General features: G+C 36.1%; 1 protein-coding gene across 1 annotated transcript in view; it reads right to left on the bottom strand.

Annotated features, from left to right (window-relative positions):
* Positions 1 to 21,150, bottom strand: part of LOC123566419 (uncharacterized) — a 28,718-nt gene extending 7,568 nt beyond the window's left edge. Inside the window, exons 1-12 of the mRNA XM_053549135.1 lie at positions 21,136 to 21,150; positions 20,704 to 20,837; positions 19,504 to 19,591; positions 19,086 to 19,259; positions 18,262 to 18,364; positions 15,026 to 15,116; positions 14,061 to 14,172; positions 6,362 to 6,467; positions 5,904 to 6,015; positions 5,327 to 5,418; positions 2,727 to 3,158; positions 423 to 957 (exon numbers count right to left, since the gene is read on the bottom strand). Coding sequence (XP_053405110.1) covers positions 423 to 957; positions 2,727 to 3,158; positions 5,327 to 5,418; positions 5,904 to 6,015; positions 6,362 to 6,467; positions 14,061 to 14,172; positions 15,026 to 15,116; positions 18,262 to 18,364; positions 19,086 to 19,259; positions 19,504 to 19,591; positions 20,704 to 20,837; positions 21,136 to 21,150 — 1,994 coding nt within the window. The remainder of the gene's footprint in view (positions 1 to 422; positions 958 to 2,726; positions 3,159 to 5,326; positions 5,419 to 5,903; positions 6,016 to 6,361; positions 6,468 to 14,060; positions 14,173 to 15,025; positions 15,117 to 18,261; positions 18,365 to 19,085; positions 19,260 to 19,503; positions 19,592 to 20,703; positions 20,838 to 21,135) is intronic.
* Between the last annotated feature and the right edge of the window lie 4,714 nt (positions 21,151 to 25,864).

Raw genomic sequence — 25,864 nt, 5'->3', positions numbered from 1 at the left:
TAACAAAGCCCCCTAGTTGTGAACAACTTTAATAATTGGTTGAGGGTTACATAAGGAATATTTCTGTGAACTGATTTCAGAATTGGATCAGAAGTTTTAAAGAGGTCACTTATAAGCTTTTCTGTTTTTAGCTCTAGCAGCACTATGTGCAGCCAAGCAAAACAGACTGAACAATTTTGGAAGAGAGCATCCATACCAAACTTAATCAACTTATCCAAATAGTTTCAGAGGAGATGCCGTTTGAAGAAAATATGAAAAGACGTATCCGAATATTTGGTGCACATGGATGGACAGCAAAAGATAGTATTAGCCGACTAAACAGGAGTAACACAATGCAGTCATAACGAAAAGTTTGAAAGATGAAAAAAATTTGTAATGTATGGTGTTGTAAGTTTTCCTAAAGTAAAGACAAATATACAAACCTGTCAGGTGAAACATTAGCGGGGTATTGTACTGTATCTTCCTCTAGATCGTTGAGACCATCTTGAGTGACCTGTCTGATCCCCTCTTCAATCATTCCTTCAATAACGTCATCATTCAGTTCTCTTGCACCTTCTGTCCATGGTGAGCCATCCCCGTCATTTCCTCTTTCTGTAAAGTCATCAGCTACCTGTTCTGTGTTTTCTTTATCAAGTGACATCCCAGTAACAAGACTAGCATCTGCGGTATTATCCGGCAACTCTCTGTAAATGTTGTCATGATCTGCCTCTAAACTTCCCATCATTCCACTCTGTGCAGTATGATCACATATACCCATATCACTTGTTGGTCCCATGCCTTCTGTTAAGTTATCAAGATCTATCTCTGGTCCTTTTATGTCGACAATTTCTTCCTCATTGTTGTCTTGTTCATTATTGTCATCAAACAGTTCATTAGTTGGGGTTAGACTTTCTCTTGACAAGTTTTCAGTTGTGTCAGGTGTACGAACAAGACTGTGAGATTCAAAAGCCTCCATACCTGCAAAATATTTACATCTGCTTCTAAACATGTACCTTTATATGTGAGGAAACTACATAAAATTGCAATAATTTTCTGTTAGGATAAAGTAAACTGTGTGTCAGATTGCCACAACCTGTAATATGTGTATTTTTACAACCGAGTTCTCAGTATTTGTATAACTGTACCATACAGGAGATGAAGGTAAAGGTAAGCTTTATTTAACATGACCAACAGACAACATGAGCTTTAAAGCTCTTGTGTGTCAAACGTAGTATCTGGTAACAGATACTTACCTAGGCTTATTTTACCTCCTGGTACAACCCTTTAAATACTGAGTGCCAAGCAAGGGAGCTACCAGTACCATTTTTCACGTCTTTGGTATAATGCAGCTGGGAATCAAACCCCCGACCTCCCGCACTCAAAGCGGACACTCTACCAGTGAGCTACTGAGGCGGTGTACTGAGCTACTGGTGGTGTAAAAAGAGTATTTGACTTGCATTGTGTCAGATTTTCCCTTTCCAAATTTATTATATCCTAACTGTACCCTGAATGTCATGTTTTAAAGCCATATTTTAAGTTCCTCAAGTGAAATTGATCATGAATGTTACTGATTTAAGTTTGAAGATAAAACCTCCTTGCTGTGTCAAAAGTAAATGTGTGTATGGGTAACATCTTCAAAATTTGAAGGTATGGTAGGTAGGTTTAATTGGATGGGACAGAAGAAATGTAAATTTTACATAGATCAGAAACAAGCATTTTACTGTTACACTTAATGAACAAGAAGCTGCATTCAATAAACGCTTGATGCCCCCGGTGGCATCCTTGTCGATATAAAGCAACCCAAGTCCAAAACGAGGTCAAGTTCAAGGTCAAACTGAGGTCAGGTGATGTCTTAAGATGAGGAATGGTCACAGGTTACATCTGCATTAGTATCAAGTCATTCTAGTTACGGGGTATTGATGCTAGATGAAACGGTCCCATTTGGTTAACCAAGAGATGGCCCAGATAAAGCAACCCAAGTCCAAAATGAGGTCAAGGTCAAACTGAGGTCAGGTGATGTCTGAAGATGAGGAATGGTCACAGGTTACATCTGCATTAGTATCAAGTCATTCTAGTAAGGGGTATTGATGCTAGACGAAACGGTCCGATTTGGTTAACCAAGAGATAGCCCATAAAAAGCAACCTAAGTCCAAAATGAGGTCAAGGTCAAGGTCAAACTGAGGTCAGGTGATGTGTGAAGATGAGGAATGGTCACAGGTTACATCTGCATTAGTATGAAGTCATTCTAGTAAGGGGTACTGATGCCAGACGAAACGGTCCCATTTGGTTAACCAAGAGATGGCCCATATAAAGCAACCCAAGGCCAAAATGAGGTCAAGGTCAAGGTCAAACTGAGTTCAAGTGATGTGTGAAGATGAGGAATGGTCACAGGTTACATCTGCATTAGTATCAAGTCATTCTAGTAAGGGGTATTGATGCTAGATGAAACAGTCCCATTTGGTTAACCTCGTACGGACGGACGAACGAACGGACAGGACAATCACTATATGCCTCCCGCATTAGTAGATGCCGGGGGCATAATAAAAAGCTTAAGATATTGTATTGACAAATTAAGTGTCCATTCCTTCAAAATTCCCTTCTTGAGAAAATTTTGCAACAAAAATGGTAAAAAACTCTAGTTAATAGGGGTATCCTTGTCGATTTTTTTAGGCATTAGTAACAAGCAGTTTTAATTTACTAAATGGAATTATTCAGACATAAAACAGTCTTTGCGAAATTAATCCTACCTGAATTGAAAGGAGGCAAGATTTTTCCTTCCCCCATGATTTCCTCTACAAGAAGATCTGTTGGTGTTTTCCTGCCTGTGCCGGTATGATGATTAGCATTTCTTGCCTGTGAGTAATCTTCCCCAGCACCTGACAACTCTGATTTCACAGATCTGTGTGAAGCAGACGACTTTTCAGATCTTGATGTAAGTGTACGGGATGAAGAAGCGTTTGATCTGTCAGAACATGCTGACAATGGCCTAGATGAAGGAATACCAGTCTGCACTTCCTGTCCGTCTGCTTCCTGTCGCAGACTGTCTCCCAGCTGTAATTTTTCCATCATAGTTCGTGGACTGGGTACTTTAGTGAAAGATTGTTCATTTTTCATATCTCTAGTTTGTTTTTCTGTACTTCTGCTTGATTTTGGAGTTGACTTTACAGAAGCTTTACTGCCTACAATATGAAAAGGATATAACTTAAATTTTTAATAATATAATGGTCAACAGGTCATAAGGTTTCAGCCCTAACGTAAACTATCTTAAGTTCCTTCCAACTTTTGACAATAATTTGTACTGCAAAACAACTGTTATAGAGTTCCAGACTTTGTATTGTATATCATTATTCATTAAGTTTATAATCATAATAAAAATCAGTTTAATTATAATCAAATATTTCTTTTAGTATTAACAAGAAATCAGCGACATTCTGATCAACAATATATCAGCAGTAAATGACAAACTGAGAGGGACCATGATGACTCTATACTGCTCACCAGAAATTTCACAACTTATTAACAAGAAACATTTCTGCCAAATTACTTTTGAAAAAACGGCCTGTAAATTTAGACTTTTATAAAGTTTCCTACTAAGCAATATAGAGATACTAGACCACAAGCTAAAATGCTGTTTGAAGATTTTTCTTCTGCGATGTTTTTTATTCTAACACGATCCAATTCATTTTCCTATTAAACAAAGAAGGCTGAAAACAGTGAATTATTATACAACAAATCACTGTTCTGACGTCACAATTATTACGTCATGGCGTCAAACGGCATAGCGGTGCGCTTGAAAAGAAACCAATTGAAAACGGGCAAATATTTAATGAATGTCGTCAAGGATGTACTTAAAAATCCTTGGTAACGTGTTAGAATCGAAATAATATATCTCATTTAGTCATTTGCTCTTGAATAAATCATTGTTTGTCATTCAGATGCGTATTATTATATCACTCGGGCGCATATAATTCCTTCGCATCTGAACTCCAAACAATGATTTATTCAGCGACAAATCACCGGATGAGATATATTATTTCTTAAATAAATCACAATGATTTGAACACTGTTTCTGGTGTCAACCAAGGAACATATATGTAAAACAATTTTGCAAGAGTTTCCACTACATATATATATAGAAAGAGAGAGTGAGAGACAGAAAAGTGACCATGCCCTCTAGGGTCATGTTTTTATAATCTGAACAATCTTGGTAAAGGGTCATCCAATAATCCTTTATGTGATATTATTTTAAAATTGCGATTGTAGTTTCTGACTTTTAAATTTTCCACAGTATACATGTATGGAAAAGTGACCATGCTGTCTGGCAACCATGTATTTTTTTTTTTTTGATGAATTGCAATAATCAGAACAATATTGTTTGTGTATCACCTAAGAAACATTTCGGTAAAATTTCTGGGTCATGATTTGAACAAAGTTTGTAGAAGTCTACTAGGCAATGTTACATATCAAATTATCTAAGATCTAGGCCTTCTGGTTTATTTTTAGCAAATTTATGAAGATTTCCCTATGAACAATCAAGTAACCCCTGGAGATGTGTCAATTTGACCCTGGGGGGTCAAGATTTGAACAAATTTTGTAGAGGTCCACTAGGCAATGCAACATGTCAAATATCTAAGCTCTAGGCCTTCTGGTTTATTTTCAGAAAATTTTGAAGATTTTTCTATGTACAATCAAGTAACCCCATGGGGTGGGGTCATGATTTGAACAAATTTTATAGAAGTCTACTAGGCAATGCTACATGTTAAATATCTAAGATCTAGGCCTTCTGGTTTATTTTTAGAAAATATTTGAAGATTTTCCTATGTAAAATCAAGTGACCGCTGGGGCGGGGTCACATGATTTGAACAATTTTAGTAGAGGTCCACTAGGCAATGCTACAAGTCAAATATCTAAGCTCTAGGGCTTCTGGTTTTTGAGAAGAAGATTTTTTAAGATTTTCCTATGTAAAATCATATGACCCCTCGGGCTGGGTCAATTTTGACCCCGGGGTCATGATTTGAACAAACTTGGTAGAGGTCCACTAGGCAATGCTTCACACCAAATATCTAAGCTCTTCAGAAGAAGATTTTTAAAGTTTTTCCTTTCGGTTGCCATGGCAACCAGAGTTCTGCATGGAATTCAATTCTTTGAATAATTTTTGTAGAGTTTCACCCAAGGAACATGCCTGTTAAGTTTGAATGAAATTGGCCTAGCGGTTTATGAGGAGATGTGGTTTAAAGTAAAAGCATACGGACGCCGGACGGTGAGTGATCACAATAGCTCATCCTGAGCTTTTGGCTCAGGTGAGCTAAAAACTCATATAATTTAAAAGTATCTTTTTTAATCTTACTAGCTGTACTTCTAGCAGAAGTGGGTCTAGATGACTGTCTTGAACTTGTCTGTGATCTTGCAGGTTTAGGTATGGATGATGGCTCCTGTGGCCTAAAATGGATAACAAGTATTAAATGAACAGGACAGATTAATCTCCAAGTATTTGTATCTGTTTGGTGTTTAATTTCCGTTCTCAAAAGAAATTCAGTAATAACTGTTTTACAGTAAGTTGACAATTTTTCAATAAAATCCATTCTCTTCATTACATTGCTTTTGTTGGATTTTATGTCACATAAAGTTAAGTTCATACTGCAATTACACAGCTATTGACGGTCGAGAGACCCCTCTAGGCATTATTTCAGGCATGCAAGGACATCAGAGTAGAACCAATGACATTCAATAAGCCATAAGTGACATGTGGCCAATGCAGACTGCCAAGGCAGTAAAGATTTAATATGAAGCACTGCACTGGTAGTGTGAGCTTCTCTAAACTGAACCAGTCTGACAGGAAAATTTGTCATCCATATGTAGACTGTATACAAACAAATGTGAACTTGATTTTGCCAATCCTATAGAAGTATTAATACTGATTTTACCTGTTAGAAAGCTTGAGAAGTTCAGGTTGTTTGAACAGCTGATCCGGCCCACGTCGTACAGCGTCTCTCATCTGTTCTGTAATCTGATTGGCTGCTTCAGGAGTGTTAGTTACTATATATAGATACATCTTATATATAGTGAACATACAAATAACAAGTCAAAAACTATCATATATATGAAAGTTACAAGATGGCTTTACATCATCATTTGTTCTATTAATACATCTACAACAAAAAATCCCATAGAGTACAGAGAAAGTCAACAAATTAAATTACAATCTATTTTAAGTATTTAAACCTATATAAACATTTGCTGTTTAAGCAGTATCTGTAAAACTGATTCAGTATCACATATACATTTATGTAGTTCTGCATATTTTGTACTTTCACAACTCTTTTTAATCAGCTACCTTTGAGTAATTCAAAATCCAGTAGAAATTATACATTTTTACACATACCACTGCTTGGTGACTTGGGAACTCCTATTCCTCCAGCTGGTGTCTTTCCCTGCCCGGGCGAAAAACTTGGTTGCGGTGAGGGGCCAACCAATCCTAGTCCTAGAGACTGAAAATCAACAGCCATACATGTACATCTTGTCCAAGATCATTTCTCAAACAAGGTAAATGTTGCTATCTAACAGGGCACTGCTTTTTTATTATTTTTTCTACTAAGCTGAAATCTCATTATCTGTTTACAGAGAAATTACACAACCAACTGTTTGATTTATCTGTTATGTAAAAAGGTTTTTCCATCTTTCTCTTTAATGTAAGACAATACTATTCTTATCATAATCATTCTGAATAACTCTGGTAATAGGTACACTTTCTATTTTCAAAGAATCTAGATTCCTTAAAACAATTTTGATGATGTATCTTATCTATTTTCGGAACTAATTTTTTTTTTTTTTCCAAAACTCAATTGACTTTATTTGTTAATGGATTATCATAAAATGTTTAGGATATCTTAGTTAGCATAAAAAACATCATTTCTCTGTACACATTTTGTCATCACTGAAGATACCTTAAATATTCAACACGATTGATATAAACATCATATGCACTCCCCCCACCCCCCCACTGAAAATTCTTGATAGAACAAAATATAATGTCAAAAGGGGGAGGAGGAGCAACTGGGAAAATCTGATATGAAATTGCCAAAAATATGTGACACTGTATGGCTACCAAGTTCTGCTGGAACTGAATGGAAATTGTAGCTCAGTTCTGTACATAAGGTATAGAATGATGTAGCTGGATGTCAAGTCTAAATGGGCGTAACTCAAAAATTTAATAATCAGGCACAAAAGTCCCTATAATATATGCATGTTAACCATGTATATCAAATTTCATTTGAACTGAACAGAAAATGTACGAAGTGAGTACAAGGTACTGATGTAGTTGTGAAATGTTCGATAAGTGCATAACTGAAACAAGAGCGCCGCCAAGCGGGGCAATATACGCCCAAGGCTTACATCATAGGATGGGAGCAAAATTTTAAGAACTTGACAGTTGTAGCGCCAAAGGACTGGAACAACGAAAGGAAAACTTCAAAAAACAAATCTAAGTCCACAAAAAAAAATTCAAAGTCTACAAAAAAATCCTTATCAGGTACAGGTATGTAAAAATATACCTTAAAATTGGAGGTACCATCCATGTTGTACCACAGAAAAGTGGTCTCGGTTTTTCCCTACGGCCAATAATAAAAAAGTTTCAAAATAAGCTATTTATAGTAACATAAAAGGGAAGTAATTCAAAAAAAAAATTATTGTAAGTACAAAAAAGAGATCTACCAAATAAAAACAAGAGCTGTCCGTAAGACAGCCAAGCTCGACTATTCGAAATATTGTCCCAGAAGCAGGAAAATGTTACCCAAAAAGGTTAAATATCAAAAGAGTTTTAAGTTCAAAAGGGGAAATAATTTGACCAAAATGCATATCAGTTATGGGACTTGCTGCTATCAACTAGTTTTATAACCCCTAAGGCACATGTGAAGTTTCAGTTCAATATCTGCATTAGTTTTGGAGATAGAAACTTGCATGTAAAACTTTAACCAGAATTTTCAAAGTCCAAAAGGGGGCATAATTTGCCCAAAATACATGCCAGAGTTATGGGACTTGACCCAGTGAGGTTGGTAATTGATCTAGAAAAAGAAAAAATAAGTTTCAAATCTATATGCCTTTTAGTAATAGCTGTATGTACTTGCATGCAAAACTTTAACCAGAATTTGCTAAGTCCAAAAGGGGACATAATTTGGCCAAAATCAAGGTCAGAGTTATGGGACTTGCTGCTATCAACTAGTTTTATAACCCCGAAGACACATGTGAAGTTTCAAATCAATATCTGCATTAGTTTTGGAGATAATAACTTGCATGTAAAACTTTAACCAAAATTTTTCTAAGTCTAAAAGTGGGCATAATTTGCTCAAAAACATGTCAGAGTTATGGGACTTGACCCAGTGAGGTTGGTAATTGATCTAGAAAAAGAAAAAATAAGTTTCAAATCTATATGCCTTTTAGAAATAGCTGTATGTCCTTGCACGCAAAACTTTAACCAGAATTTTCTAAGTCCAAAAGGGGTCATAATTTGGCCAAAATGAAGGTCAGAGTTATGGGACTTGCTGCTATCAACTAGTTTTATAACCCCGAAGACACATGTGAAGTTTCAAATCAATATCTGCATTAGTTTTGGAGATAGTAACTTGCATGTAAAACTTTAACCAAAATTTTCTAAGTCCAAAAGGGGACATAATTTGCTCAAAATACATGTCAGAGTTATGGGACTTGACCCAGAGAGGTTGGTAATTGACCTAGAAAAAGAAAAAATAAGTTTCAAAGCTATATGCCTTTAATTGATGGCTGTATGTACTTGCATGCAAAATCTAAACCAAGGTGTGACGCCGACGCTGACGCCAGGGTGAGTAGAATAGCTAGACAATTCTTCGAATAGTCGAGCTAACAAGAGCACTGCAATGCAGAGCAATATACACAAAGCAAAGTCATATATGACCTTTGACCCTTAAGTGTGACCTTGACCTTGAAGCGAGTCATCCGGAACATGCACTCTGCACATCGTTACAATGTGGTGAACATTTCTGCCAAGTTTCTTTGAAATCCTTCCAGCAGTTCAAGAATTACAGAGCGGACACGAAACAAACTGATATGACTTTTGACCCCTAAGTGTGACCTTGACCTTGAAGCAAGTCATCCGGAACATGTGCTCTGCACGTCGTCTTGGTGTGGTGAACATTTGTGTCAAGTTTTGTTGAAATCCTTCAAGGGGTTCAAGAGTTACAGAGCGGACACGAAACAAACTGATATGACCTTTGACTCCTAAGTGTGACCTTGACCTTGAAGTGTGACATCCAAAACATGTGCTCTGCACATCGTCTCGGTGTAGTGAACATTTGTGTAAAGTTTCCTTGAAATCCTTCAAGGGGTTCAAGAGTTACAGAGCGGACACGAAATTGCTAACGGACAGACGGATGGACAGACAGAAGGACAGACAGACGGACACCAGCATCATAACATAATACGTCCCTTTGGGCGTATAAAAATAATAACTGGACATGAAATTCCCCAAAATATGCACATGTCCACTTTGTGCACACCAGATTTCATTTGAAATGGGTGGAATCTGTATGAGTAAAGATGTAGTTGTAATATGGTCAAGTATTAAAAGGGGCATAACTAAAAAATAGTAATTGGACTTAAAAGTCCTGAAAATATGCACATGTCCACTTCATGTGGATGACATACACCTACCTTCAGTTTGAATTGGATGGAAACTGTAGGAGTTGAGTACACAAGGTACAGATGTAGTTATAATATGGCTAAGTCAAAAGAGAGGCATAAATCAAACAAGAGCACCGCCTATGGATGCCATCGCTCGTCTGCAAGTGCTGGTAAGTATGTAAGAAAAGTGTTCAGAATTTCTAAGTACAAAAAGGGCCGTAATTCTGACGAATAGCAGGTTAGAGTTATGGTTCTTGGCATACATAGTCAACTAATGATGATAAACAAGTGTGCAAAGTTTCAAAGCCAGATGTATACCAGATCAAGTTTCTATATCTTCCATCTGAGGTAAAACTTGGGCTAGATTTGACAATAAAGGATAAGCTGTGCCATCTAGGCAGAGACAAATGTAAACGACTAAGTCATTCAATGACAAGTTTCAGTTACTGAGGTATTACCAGTGGAAGTTATCAAAAGTTCTGTTTACACAATGCCCCTCTAGTTATGGACTAACTTTAAGATAAATTGCATCATTTTTCAATAAGTTGGGACAGCTTCCTTTACAATAAATTTCAGTCTAAGATTGTTTAACACAAGGACGACGATGGAATCCTTAAACATGATGAAACTATTTAGTAAAGTTTCGTATATAACAAGACATGTGTAACTAAGCAAATACTCTATGGGGCAGATTTTACTCTATTTCAAGTGTGTAATTTTATTTTACAGTGTTTTAAATGATGTTGTTTTTTTTATATATATAAGCATGTTTTAAAAAAGTTCTTATTATTCCATTTCTTAGGGAGCATTTTTTTTAATGCCATGAAACAGTTTCTTCATGCTATCAAGGATTCCACCAATTAATGATTTGTTTTTCTTGGAAAGTAAGAAAGAGTAACAACAATTTTGTTTAACTACAACTTTATTAAAAATTAAAAGATAATGCCATGTAACAGATAAACAATGTTGCCAAACAATTAAACACAAAGTTTTTATGAACACATTTAAGACTATAGCACAATTTTCTTTGTAAATATCTGTCTTTTCAAACATAAATATGAACAAAAACATTTTGAACACATATTGGTGGAATCCCTGATAATCTCAAAACTTAACAAGAGCTGTCAGTGGACAGCGCGCTCGACTATTCTCAGTGCTTGATAGTATAATATAAGCAATGAGTAAAACTTTAACATTACAATAAGCATATTCTAAGTCAAAAATGGGCCATAATTCAGTCAAAATGCTTGATAGAGTTGCCTCCTCCTTTTTACAGACTGGGGTCATGATGGTAAACAAGTATGCAAAATATGAAAGCAATATCTAAATGGACTTTGAAAATATTTGGGGTGGTACGCAAACATTAACATTTATTCTAAGTCGAAAAGGGGCCATAATTCAGTCAAAATGCTTGATAGAGTTGCCTCCTCCTTTTTACAGACTGGGGTCATGATGGTAAACAAGTATGCAAAATATGAAAGCAATATCTCAATGGACTTTGAAAATATTTGGGGTGGTACGCAAACTTTTACATTTGTGTGACGCTCACGCTAACGCTCACGCCGACGCCGGGGCGAGTAGGATAGCTCCACTATTCTTTGAATAGTCGAGCTAAAAATCACAGCATACAAATAACAGCGTATCAAAAGGATGATCTGCAAACTGACACATTTATATATAGATAGAATTACACATGATGGTACTACATACAGTCGAACTTCGTTCAATGGAACTTGACAGGACCTGCAAAATTTGTCAGATTTATTGGTAGTTAGAGCCATCAAAAATTATCTATTACAGAGATTTTGTCGGGACATGACGATAAGTTCGAGCAAAGGGTGGTGTTTGAATTATACGAGTTCGAGTGAATGAAGTTCGAGTGTAGTTTAAAATGTATATGCGCCGTGCCAAGAGAAAACCAACATAGTGGGTTTACAACCAGCATGGATCCAGACCAGCCTGCGCATCCGCGCAGTCTGGTCAGGATCCATGCTGTTCGCTAAAGGTTTCTCTAATTGCAATAGGCTTTGAAAGTGAACAGCATGGATCCTGACCAGACTGCGCGGATGCGCAGGCTGGTCTGGATCCATGCTGGTCGCAAACCCACTGTGTTAGTTTTCTCATGGCACAGCTCATATGTTGTTTATTATGTGACTGTAGAGAAAATTCTATACATATTTTTTAGATACCCCCAGCAGGGCAATACAACAGTCTTTTTAATTAAAACATTTAAGTTTTAAATGCAAGTAAGTGAACCATGCCTGCCATAGTTAAGTTTTAACGTTAAACAATGCCCAGAAAAACACTTCCCCAGTGTAAACAGTTGAGGTAACTGTTTGTCATGATGCAATGCACTCTTTTAATGGGGTGAAAATGAATGCCAGCTTTATAAAGCAATTTGTACAGACAACTTTTGCATAGATTTCCGACAGAAATATTGCCGATTGAGAAAGTCAGTCAGTAGGAAAATAAAACCGAACATGTTTTAATGTTCCTTTTGGGCTTCTATAGAATTTGTAACCTGATGTTTCCTCAACCTGAACAGACCTTAAAGCATCGTTCACAACCTGATCACACTGCACCGACCTGTTGCATGACTCAAGATCATTGGCCACAGTACCTTTAATGGAGTTTGAACTTTTCAGCCTACTGTTACTCTGACCAGTGACACCACTGTTTGAAGCAGCCAGACTGGAGTTATCTGGGTAATCAGAAGTATGTCTCGAGTATAAATTCACAGAATAATCTCTATCAACATACCCAGTCCTTGAATGTCGGGAAATTTCTTTATTTCTATTAACCTGACTTTTAGACAAGAAATCCATTTCAGTTTGACCATTTCTTTGCTTTCCTACACCCAAGTCCTCAGTACTAATTGTGATAACATCATCAATTTGGCCATCAGTGCTTGTTTCAACATATGTGTAAACCTTAGGCTCGACTTGCTCAGTAATACACAAACTTGCACGTTCATTTTCACATTCTTCCACAAATGACATATCTTTAAGTGGGGAAAATTTCCTACAAGGACTTGAATAATTTTGTTGATCATGTGGAGAACTAACATGTTTAAGAATGATATCAAAATCATCACATACGGGCTCCTCTTGTGTCATGTCTTTCAAGGGCAGACAACTTTTCAGTGAACAGACCTGTCCTGACGGACTCAAAACGCCACCTAATGGGGCCTTCCCTTCAATATGCATATCTTTCAAGGGCAGACAATTTTTCAATGAACAGACCTGCCTTTCTGTTGGACTCAAAATGCCACCCAATGGGACTTTCTGTTCAATATGCATGTCTTTTAGAGGCTGAAATTTTTTACCTGTCACAGTAACCTGTTCTGAAATACCTGAAGATGATAAATTTCCAAATGAAATGGGAATATGTTTTTCACCCTGATCTAACAGATTTTCTGTATTAGGTGAAAAATTTTCAGCAATATTCCTTCCTGATATATCAAAGGGCCTAGCAACCATAGCAGGGTGTTCCTCAAACAACTGACTATGCTCTGTAAGACCAGACATCTCAGAATTCTTGTAGGAAATGTAACCTGAACTACCTGAATGATTCAACAACTCAAGATTCAAAGAATCAGGATGAAGATTATGTGACCTTAGCAGTTTTTCAAACTCCTGCACTTTTTCTGGTGTGATTTCCTGACCACATTCATCTGAAGATGCATGCGAAATAGAAGTTGTTGAAAGACTATGACCAGCTAATGCCTCAACATAACTAAACTGCTTACTTAGCAGTTTCTTCTGACCAGAATTAAGCAATGAATCAGGACTGCCCAATTTTAACAAAGAGGGGTCAGGGATTTCCTTACTACATTTAGCAGCAGAAGAGCTACTTGGACTTGGACCACTGGAAACTACAGCAACAGCAGTCTGATCACAAACACATTGAGCACCACACTCCATACATTTACTATAACCAGCTCCTATGGAATACTCCCTGGATACCTTACTTTTGTCTGCAATTTGACAGATTTCTAGATCTCTATTCTTTTGTGGAGGACGATTTAGATCTATATCCTTACATGCTGACTTTCCATCGACTTTGTTATCCTTTAATTTTGTAACATTAGTCATTTCTGTTTTACCAGGTTTACATCTTGTTTCAATTATTTTTACTTCACACTCTATGTATGTATGTACATCCAACTGTTCCTTAACATTTCTTGTATTTAGTTTATCAACTTTGTTATTTTCTGCAACTTTACCACTACATTTATCAGTTTTAAATTTAGTTAATCTCTTCTCCATATGCCTAAAACTTTTTTGGCTTAATTCAGTGTTCTGAATGGTCCTATTTTTGGCATTTTTACACTCTACCTTGGGAGCAGGTACATTCACAGACAATGGTTGCAGTTTATTACATGCATTTTTGGTTTTAGTCTCGCCAGATACATCGTCTGTTTCACTTACTGTAGTTCTGATAGACTCAGGAGACTTGTCCTCAAACAATGCTGCATCTAATTTGGCTCGTAATTTTTCTATTGAAGATTTTAACACTGGTATACGCTCCGCCATCTGTTGCCTATGAAGAAATAATGATAATAATGATTTCATATCATACATATCCTTGTTTTCTATGCTATATCAAAATATTTGTATAAAGGCACCTTGGGATTACCTGCCAAAACATTTGATTATTATTCTGAACTGCTTTAATAGAAATTCAAAAGACATATGATCTCTTTAGAATTTATTTACATAATAAAAATACATGTACAAGTAAGCATCATTTCTGCATCTTTGGTCCATTTTGCACTCTTTTTCTTTCAGTTCTTCAGGCATTAGCACATAGGTAATCATTAGTTCATATTTTTTCTTTAAAATCTAATCCTGGACAACTCCATTCATGTAAAGTTAATACAATACAGTAATATGTTAACTAAGAAAAGACACACTCCTCCCTTCATAACAGAGATGAAGGACAAATGAGGCTATCCAAGGTCTTTGTGCAAACAACACTGACAAATCAAATCAATGCTAAAACTAGAACTGCTTTTGAGAAAAGCGCATGTCTCCCACAACTGCCTTATCAGACTTTCATTGCTTTGATTACAAAAAACAAGTTTCAAGGGCCATAATTCTAAAGTGTCTGGGCAAATCTGGCTAGTTATCGAACTTGGTCGAGGTCTTATGGTCAAACACATTTAGTTCAAGTTCGGTGAAGATTGGATGAGAAACGTTCGACTTTGAGTACGGACAAGCTCTGTGACAGACAGACAGACACACACAGACAGGAGTCAGTAAGTCTCCCACACCACTGTGTGGTTGTAGACATAATAAGTGCACTGGATGTGCAGTTTGATTAAACTATACAAGTTTTTTTTTTCAAATTACAAACAACTGTTTTGTTGAAAGACAATTGAACAAAGATGTACCTGAGTGTTTGAGCATTTTGTGCGTAGTTCTGTTGTACATGTACTTGTGAAGTCAACTTCTGAACTTCTTCCTCAAACTTTGGAACACCAACTGTAACAGGAAGTATATAGTTACACATTGGTATTACAACCTAAATGGCAGTGAATTATTATGGTTTTGAATATTATCATATATCATTTGGAACATACACAAAACAGTTTCATGGTATTGTAAATATAACAAGAACACCGCCTTGCGGGTGCTGACACTCATCTGATTTTTTTTTTGTATAATAGAAAAATTGTCCCACCCGTGATTTTCTAAGTCCAACAGGGCCATAATTCTTGCAAAAAGCAGGATGGAGTTATGTTTCTTGATGTACATAGTCAGCTTATGATGGTGAACAACTGTTGCAAGTTTCAAAGCAATAGCTTGAATAGTTTAGGAGAAAAGCTGACCTAAACATAAAACTTAACCAATAAATCTGATATTTTCTTAGTCCAAAAGGGGCCATAAGTCTTGCAAAAAGCAGGACAGAGTTATGTTTCTTGCTATACATGGTCAGCTTATGATGGTGAATGAGAAAAGCTGACTTAAACATATGACTCAACCAAGACAAGAGATCACAGAGTGATCTTGGCGCGCACCAATGTGCCATTTTTGAGTGTTCCAAATTTCAAGACTTATTGACTAGCTCAAGGTCAAATTTCATTTCAGTACATAACACTGTGCATGTGGTCCGAAATTCGAAAGCTGTAGCTTGAGAAATGTGAAAGTAGGTCACTAGGTCAATGTCAAGGTCAAAGTTTGTTTCGGTACACAATCTTATGCATGTAGTCTAAATTTGAAGCCTGTAGCTACAGAAATGTGAAAGTAGGTCACTAGGTCAATCTTAAGGTCAAGTTCATTTCAGTACACAAAGCTATGCAAGTGGTCCAAATTTGAAGGCTGTAGCTTGAGAAATGTAAAAGTAGGTCACTAGGTCAAAATCAATGTCAATTTTAATTTCAGAATACAAAACTATGCATGTGGTCCAAATTTGAAGCCTGTACCTTCAAAAATGTGAAAGTAGGTCACTAGGTCAATGTAAAGGTCAAAGTTCATTTCGGTACACAAAACTATGCATGTGGTCCAAATTTGAAGGCTATAGCTTGAGAAATGTGAAAGTAGGTCACTAGGTCAAAATCAAGGTCAAATTTTATTTCGGAATACAAAACTACGCATGTGGTCCAAATTTGAAGCCTGTACCTTCAAAAATGTGAAAGTAGGTCACTAGGTCAATGTGAAGGTCAAAGTTTTTTTTGGTACACATAACTATGCATGTGGTCCAAATTTGAAGGCTGTAGCTTGAGAAATGTGAAAGTAGGTCACTAGGTCAAAATCAATATCAAATTTCATTTTGAAACACAGAACTATGCATATGGTCCAAATCTGACGCCTGTACCTTCAAAAATGTGAAAGTAGGTCACTAGGTCAAAATCAAGGTCAAAGTTTTTTCCAGTGCACAAAACTATGCAGGTGGTTCAAATTTGAAGGCTGTAGCTACAGAAATGTGAAAGTAGGTCACTAGGTCAAAATCAAGGTCAACTCATGTCAAGGTTCATCTTGCCACTCAAAAATATACATGTGGTCCAAATTTGAAGGCTGTAGCTACAGAAATGTGAAAGTAGGTCACTAGGTCAAAATCAAGGTCAACTCATGTCAAGGTTCATCTTGCCACTCAAAAATACATATGTGGTCCAAATTTGAATGTTGTAGTTATTGACAAGAACATTTTAAAAGCTTTTCCCTATATAAGTCTATAATGAACCATGTGACCCCCGGGGCGGGGCCATTTTTGACCCTAGGGGATAATTTGAACAAACTTGGTAGAGAACCACTAGATGATGCTACATTACCAGTATCAAAGCCTTAGGCTTTGTGGTTTGGACAAGAAGATTTTCAAAGTTTTTCCCTATATAAGTCTATGTAAACCATATGACCCCCAGGGCGGGTCATATTTGACCCTAGGGTATAATTTGAACAATCTTAGTTGAAGACCACTAGATGATGTCACATACAAAATATCAAAGCCCTAGGCCCTGTGGTTTTGACAAGAGGTTATTCAAAGTTTTTCCCTATATAAGTCTATATAAACCATGTGACCCCAGGGCGGGGCCATATTTGACCCCAGAGACATAATTTGAATCATCTTGGTAGAGGACCACTAGATGATGCTTCAAACCAAATATCAAAGCCCTAGGCTCTGTGGTTTTGGACAAGAAGGTTTTCAAAGTTTTTCCCTATATAAATCTATGTAAAATATAGAAATAAACAAAGGGCCATAACTCACTCATAAATTGTTGAACCAGTCTGATTTTCAGGGGGACACTACTAGGGTACCAATACATCATTCTGACAAAGTTTGGTCAAAATCCCCCCAGTAGTTTCTGAGGAGATGCGATAACGAGAAATTGTTAACGGACGGACGGACGGACGGAATGACGGACCACGGACGCAGTGTGATTTTAATAGCCCACCATCTGATGATGGTGGGCTAAAAACTGATTTTCTTAGTCCAAAAGGGCAATAAATCTTGAAAAAAGCAGGATGGAGTTATGTTTCTTGATGTACAGCGGTCAGCTTATGATGAGTGAACAACTGTTTTCTAGTCCAAAGGGCATAAATCTTGCAAAAAGCAGATGATATGTTTCTTGCTGTACAGGGTCAGCTTATGATGTGAAATGTTGCAGTTTAAAGCAATAGCTTTGATAGTTTAGAAAAGCTGACCTAAACATAAAATCATACCAAGCAAATCTTGATGTCTTCACTAAGTACAAAAGTTCAAGGGGGGCCAATAAAACTACTTGCAAACAAGCCAGGAATGGAGTTATGTTTCTTGCTGTTCAGGGTCAGCTTATGATGGTGAACAAGTGATGCAAATTTCAAAGCAATAGCTTTGATAGTTTAGGAGAAAAACTGACCTAAACATAAAACTTAACCAGGCAACGCCGACGCCGACACCGATCAAGTGATGACAATAACTCATCATTTTTGTTTTCAAAAAATCAGATGAGCTAAACATATAATATCAAATGTAAGGATACAAACAAAATATATCACACAGAGATAATTAAAATCAAACCAGGCTATAGACATTACCATGTGATAATAGTTTACGTACATGTTCATCAAATATTAGGACTTATTGATGAAAACAAATCTGTACAGTAAAATTAATCAAAGCCTTTTATTTTTCTTTTCAATATAAACTAACCCTCATTGATTTTTTCCAGGTATAGATGCAGACAGAGATTCCAAAGCTGAAGAACACTGACAAGGTTTAACCTTCCTCCCTGGTATGTGTTGTCCACATTACGCTGAAACATTTAAAATATCACATATCTATGCAATAAAGTTATACAAATCTTTGATCCTCGGGCGGGGCGTATGTTCTCCGTGACTATTTGATAAACGACATTGCGTCTGAAATCATTAGTCCTCCACCTCTGATAATTCATGTGGGGAAGTTGGCAGTTACTTGCGGAGAACAGGTTTGTACTGGTACAGAATCCAGGAACACTGGTTAGGTTAACTGCTCGCTGTTACATGACTGAAATACTGTTGAAAAACGGCATTAAACCCAACACAAACAAACAAACAAAACAAATCTTTGAACCAGGTAAAATATGTTTTAAGCTAATTTCTATAGCTGAAAGGAGAAATTTCTTTTAGATGTCATCAAGGTGTGCACAAATATATTTATGGAGAATTTATATTGCCCAGACTTTTGTGGTTAAGGAATGCCCCCAAGTCCCCCTTTAGGGGCTTCATTTCTTGCAGAGATGGTCAACTTGGTAGAAAACTGATCTTCTGTAGCTTGAACCCAACGTGGTGAGGAGCAGGGATTTGAAATAAGTAATCTTAACCACTCAGACACATGGTCCTAGGATAAGAAATTACAGAGAAACTTGTGAATTAAATATCAGGTTCTTTAAGGAAAGAGAACATCTACAAAACAAAACTGTGTTTTTGACAAGTGAGACATTTACCTTGATTTGACCTATATTCAAAAACATTATTCAAATATTTCTCACTTACCCTTCTGATTTCCTCCCCACACTCTCTCAGTAACATGTCAGGAACTTTAACACTGATATCAGCAGCATCTAGCCTGTACTTGTTGATTGTTCTCTCCACTATAGACTCTACAACTTCACGTTCAGCTGCCTCCGTACGATCAAAATCTTCCAGCTGTTTCCACATATCTCTCACCTGAAGAAGAATGAAATGTGAATAATCATAAAACAAGAATTTTACACTGCGTATTAATTCATTTTTTCTTAGTTTTTGTTTCCCTTTATAAGAAGTCATCAAGGAACTTGTTAAATATTCAATTTTAAGTGTCTGCTCTTAAAAATAAACATGGTCAGAAGCTCCCAATATATTTCTAAATAAAGAAAACAATTTTGTTGCATACATATTCACATTCAAAAGGGTAAAATAAATATACATGTACCTGTTGAATTCTCTGAGCTCGTTTAATTGTTCTTGGATCAAATTCTGGGTCAAAATGTTCACTCTGACCACTTCTTCGCTTCCCTGGGCTGCAAAGTAAGTAGCAAACCTTTTTCTCATTTTCAATTATGCATAAATTATTATCAAATGTAAAATGTTTAAGCAAAAGGGCCAAATATGCCAAACTGTTTCTCCAGTGGGAGACCTTCACCTTTTGACCTTGTTTCTGAGTTTGGTGAATCATAACAAAAAGTTACAAATGTATTTGTAGGCTTTAATATTTATTACTTTCCCCTATACAGGTTGCTGAGTAAAGAAGCTTAGCTTCCCTCAGCATGAATGTTGATCGCGGTAAGCTTATATTCCCTCAGCAAGGTTTTCCAGAGATGAAAACTTACCTTTCCCTAGTAAGGTTGTTAAGTGATGAAAGCTTAAATTCCCTTATGAGGTTGTTAAGTGATAAAGTTTACATTCTCTTAGTGAGGTCAATGGGTAATTAAAGCTTACATTCCCCTAGAGAGGTCGATGAATGATGAAAGCTTACACATTCCGTCTGTGAGGTCATTGACAGATGAAAGCTTACATTCCCTTAGTGAGGTCATTGATAGATGAAAGCTTACATTCACCTAGAGAGGTCGATGAATGATGAAAGCTTACATTCCCTCAGTGAGGTCATTGACAGATGAAAGCTTATATTCCCTTAGTGAGGTCATTGATAGATGAAAGCTTACATTACCCTACTGAGGTTGATGAATGATGAAAGCTTACATTCCCTTAGTGAGGTCATTGATGGATGAAAGCTAACCCCCCTAGCGAGATTGTTGACTGATGAAAGTTTACATTCAGTGAGGTCTAGAGTGATGACAGCTTACCCTCCCTTTGTATGTAGTTGATTGATGAAAGCTTACCCTTTCCTAGTGAGGTCTTGAGTGGTGAAAGCTAATCTTCTCATAGCGAGGTTGTTGAGTGATGAAAGCTTACATTCTCTTAGTAAGGTCTTGAGTGAGGAAAGTTTACCTTCCCTCAGTGAGGTTGTCGAGTGATGGAAGCTTACATCCACTTAGTGAGATTGTTGAGTGATGAAAGCTTACCCTCCCCTTTTTAGATTGTTGAGTGGTGACAGCTAACATTCACTTAGTGAGGTATTGAGTGATGAAAGCTTACATTCTCCAAGTGAGGTTGTTGAGTGATGAAAGCTTACCTTCCCCTAGCTAGTGAAGCTTCCACAGATCTCTGTTCTTCCTCCCGGACTTTATAATCCAGCTCTCGAATCTCTTTGTTCAGTTTTCTGTATTCTTTAACATACTCACTGAAAAGTATAAAGAAATACAACCTCTGTGTGGAAAAAATAAACAATGGCAGGGCCTGTAGGTGTCATCTCTGGTCTGTAAGTGCTTGAAATTAGGCAATTATGAATATGCAGAAAAGTGTTATGGTTCTTAGCCTTCTTACTCATCTACCAATGATAAAGAAATGCATTATGTTTAAAAGCTAAAGCTCTGATAGTATTCAAGAAAATTGGAATTAAACAAAACATAAGCTGTTTGTAAAACACACATGCCACACATGGTGGCCTTTCGGAGACAAGTGGGTATGTAAAACACTGATACGCATTCATGTCACGTTGACCTACCATATTTGGTGGCATTCTTATGCCACGAAATAAGGCTGAAATATTTCATACCATTGTTTGAAATTATAAAAGACATAATAGAATAGAAATGAAATAAAACATAGCAAGACCATGTTTAAATATACATCAAAACACTTCAAATCAGTTTTATATAGCATGTAAGAATACACTTTGGCTACGCTCTCCTTAAAATATTCTGCAGGCTGATAACCTCTTCATATTGTTCTCATATATTAAAATATGGTTCTGCCATACATTTCTTAAATGATCATCAACTTACTCAGCTGTGTCTTTCCATGTTTAACTGGCTTTCACATTAAGTTGTGCCATTGAGAAGTAGTTGGTCCTGTGCCTGATAGAGGAACAAGTCAGATCTTTGATTATCACATCACCAAGCTGAAGATTCTGGGATGTTAGTACTGGATACTTTAATCGTTCACTCATCTTAGAACCTTTAAAACAGAACAGGATTATAAATTCGTAAAGACTATGTCTTTTTCGCAGATTTAAAAAAAAACACATATTATTTTATATTGAAGACTTTTAAAAGTAGAACATCTTTAATACTGAGAGAAGTATTTTAAATTTTTAATCAGTGTAAATGTTTTACTCTTCATACTGAAACATTTCAACACTTTCACATTTGTTGAAGATAAAAAGAGAGTATTACTTTAATTATTTATTGCTTGTGTAAAAGTATTATTACATGACACTAAAGGACAAATAAAATATGGATGTTACACATTTATAAGCAACCTGAAGTGATTCAATCCATGAAACTGAGTTACTTAAAACAGTAGCTGACAGTATTTACTATTAGAATGAGGACAGAATGGTCAACAGGAGTTAAAGAAACGGGTTTCTAGCAATGTTACATACTTACCTAATTCAGTGTCTAACACTTTCTGAAGAACATATCCAGAGAAATGGAAGAGAAGTTGATAGAATTTCTCCCCTCCAGGTGACATGAACAGGGATGCATTGATTCTGGGTAAATGACTGTCAGGTTCCTCCTATAACATCAATTAAAATAAAAATAATATATTTTAACAAATATAAATAAATACAAATATAAAGTAACCTAAGTATTACACCTTGGTGACCTTGACCTTGGGTATACAATGTAATGGGCCCAGCCCCTGCACATACTTTGTATGCTAGACAATGTATATGTGAAGTTACAGTAAGATATAAGCAACAGTAACAAAGAAAACAAAGGTTGCTGAAAAACTTTAACCAAAAAAAGCTCACGCCGACGCCGGGGTAAGTAGAATTGCCCCCCTATTCTCTGAATAGTGGAGCTAAAAGCTCTGATTCTGGCCTTAATAAGTCAAAAAATTATTATTCTTGTTTTAATTAGTGAAAAACATAACTCTGATTATGGTCTTAATCTTGTCCTAAAATTTTATATATCATAATTCAGGTCACTACATCTGAATCTATTGCTTGACCAATACTTTAGCAGCCAACACTTTTTAAACTTTAAATGCATGATATACATTTCAAAAAAATAATCAGTCAGAATGTAAATAAAGGTGGCTTGAAATGAATTTACCTGAGAAATATTTGTCAGCCAATTAGAACATGTTTTTCTAAACCCCTGTTCTCTTTTCTTGTCTAAAATAGGCCAGCAATCTCTGAAATACAAACAAAACATTGCTTCAAATTTACCCAGCTGAGATACTTGACAAGGTTTAATCTTACACCTTTAAATAGTTACAAATAGTCCTGAATTCAATTTCAATTAACACTGAACTAAAACATTCTAGGTGTGTTGTAACAGGAGAGTATGTGCGTAAACATGGAGATCATATTCTGTTAACACAGCTGTTTATATATGCCCAATCAGTGGAGCATAAAAGTATTTCAGCCAGATAAAGCATAATTAAAACAAGTCTGAAAGGAAATGAATGCTTATTGTAAACTATTTATTTAAGTCAGCTTTTGACAAGTTTTGTGCTGGTACAGCATTAACACAAGTTTGTTTTGTGTTATAGATTCTGTAGATAACATGAAAAAACATGCGTTATCCAAATATGAACACACTTAATTTTTAATAACTATATTAAGGTATAGACTCCAAAATTGATGAAATCTTTAATTATTTAAATATTTTACCTGAAAGCCTCTCTACACATTGTTGGATTAAGTCTTTGAAAAAGATAATGTAAAACAATCTCTGCTCCACGTTTATTTGGCAACTCAAACATTGTCCTGTAATTAAAAGTCAAATATGGAAGAGAACACTCTTTTCTTATTTGACCATTTTATTCATAGTACCAGTAAGTTTATACCAAAACAGTAATAACAGAGTTCAAAGTTATGAAATAATCAAGAGGCAGACTCAGTAAGACTAAAAATATTCTACTTCAAAAAGTATATTTTCATTCTGAAATATTTTAAGCACAAATCCAAACAAAAACTATCACTAAATTTAATTCATAATCCTACTACTAAAGGCCTTGTTTGAAAAGGCTGAAGTTTTCATGTGGAAGTATATCCAATAATTTTGAAACAAATGATAAACAAACACCTGAGGAACCTCAGGCTGGCCACAAGGGTCACTCTACAATCACTTCCGGGCAAATCTACCCTCACTACCCGAGCCATTTGCTTAATCTTATTGAAAGATACCATCACCCTTTTCATGTAAATCTTAAATTGTGGTTATTTTCTTATAATGTAAAATTCTAATTATGTTACTTCTGCACAGTAAGTGTCTAAAAATGTTTTTATCTATTGTGGCCACTTACCTATTGAAAGGTATGTGACTGGCTGCCTCCATGGCTGGAGCATCAAAGCCGAGCAACTGCAGATTGTTGAAGAAGAGCTGCTTCATGTCGAGCATGCTGTTTTCCACCTCCATATCTCTATTCTCTACTCTCATGGTAATCTCCAACCTACAGCAAAATTAATATTTCATCCTATTAAAATTATACCTTTTAATAGTATACAATATATATGCTACATTATATTTTTCAATAAAAGCTGTATTCTTTCATTCCTGCACACCATTTTGTTTGTTTTCTTATCCTTGGGTTAAATTAGAATCACACTGACACAATTTAGGTCATATAATGACTTTTTCAGCCTTGGTGATGGAAGACCCCATGTTGCCCACAGAGCTTTCCGGCATTGGCAGGCACCTGGGTATAAAAACTGCCTTCATGGAAGCCAGCTTGATGGCTTCCTCACATAAAGAAATCTGATCCCCAAGCTAGGTTTTGAACCAAGTGGTTTGAAGCCTGAGGCTGAGCCACCATAACCCCCTGGCCACAGACAATCCCTTAAGTGTATGTATAAGCCAGTGTTTACTCTACAGTAATAAACAAATGGAATGCTGTTGAAATAAATAAATTTCATGAAGCATTAGGCTGCAGATAATTGTCACAGAATTTTGGAAGCACAATTTACCTTATATCGCTACATCTTACTGGTGTTTAAATTATGTTGATTTTTTAAAAATATTCATACTGAATTCTTTCTGAGTTTTAAAGGGATTATAGGGAATCGATCCCACGCAAAGCAATGAAAATCACTTTTTTTTTCAGGGAAAAAAACAATAGACAAACTTGGCGTGCGCGTTATTCGCGTGCGCTTTTGCATTTCAGTAAAAAACATAAAACAGGGTATTTATAACTATTTAATCTTTTTTTGTTCATGGACCACTTAAACACACTTTATTTTTCAATTATCATTATTCATGTTTATCATAGGCTTTGAATAATCAAACAGTTCAGTCATAAAACAGCATTTATCAAACAAACAGGAATAATGTTGTGTTTTTTTTGTTTGTTTTTTTGTTGTTGTTTTTTTATTCGAATTCATTGCAAGTTTCTTCTAGTGCAAATCTGAATACATTTTCAATAAATGTCATTATACATTCCCCATATCACTGAACATACCGTTGAACCTCGTGTAAAATGTGCAGATTTATGACCCCCGGGACCAACCCTGAGTCGTGAATGCATAGTATTCACGGGTATAGACGATTTTCCAACTTGTAAATAAGTTTATTTGCAATTTTCGCCATTTCGGTAAAGGGAAACAACTCTCAGCGCTTACTGTATATGCTAAAATCTAAGATTGCCGTTACATACCGTAAAAGAGCGAGTGTTTTTTTTTTCTTAAACAATTTTAATTTCATATAAATTTAATATTATTTTGATGAAAGAAATATAAAAAATAATCTATATTATTATGATACTAATTAAAGATCGAGTGTTACCTCCAACCGAGATCAAACTGTGAACAACAAAACTGACACAAGTTGTCACGCTAATTGCCGATAATTACTGGCGATTTAATAAACAGCAGACTGTGTTCAATTAAGCGTGTCAAAGTCACCGTTTAGAGGTGGTAATTATGCCTCTGGGCAAATACACTTCCTGCTACCGACTTCGCACGTTTTTGTCGATAAAACTATGTATGTTCCAGCTGTTTATGGACGATTTTTTTTTGCAATGTTTTTTGTAGCATTTTTATTAATTAATCGCCATTTTCTATCGCAAAAAATTGCGTTTTTATCGACTTTTGAATAAAATAATCGCCATTTGGCGATAATGTCGATTGGCAGCGCAAGCACTGCATAAATTCTACACACACATACAACAAGCATAAATAAATACATCAATGTAAATATACAAAAGGGGTTGGGACAGGTTATAACAACATTATCGGGGGCCCTCAATGTTATGAGATGAGTTTAAGTCGGATCGATTCCTGATTA

The sequence above is a fragment of the Mercenaria mercenaria genome, chromosome 8 (assembly GCF_021730395.1).
Source record: "Mercenaria mercenaria strain notata chromosome 8, MADL_Memer_1, whole genome shotgun sequence".
Classification (NCBI taxonomy): domain Eukaryota; kingdom Metazoa; phylum Mollusca; class Bivalvia; order Venerida; family Veneridae; genus Mercenaria; species Mercenaria mercenaria.
Note: the sequence above shows the minus strand (reverse complement) of the source record. Positions and strands in the feature narration are given on the sequence as shown.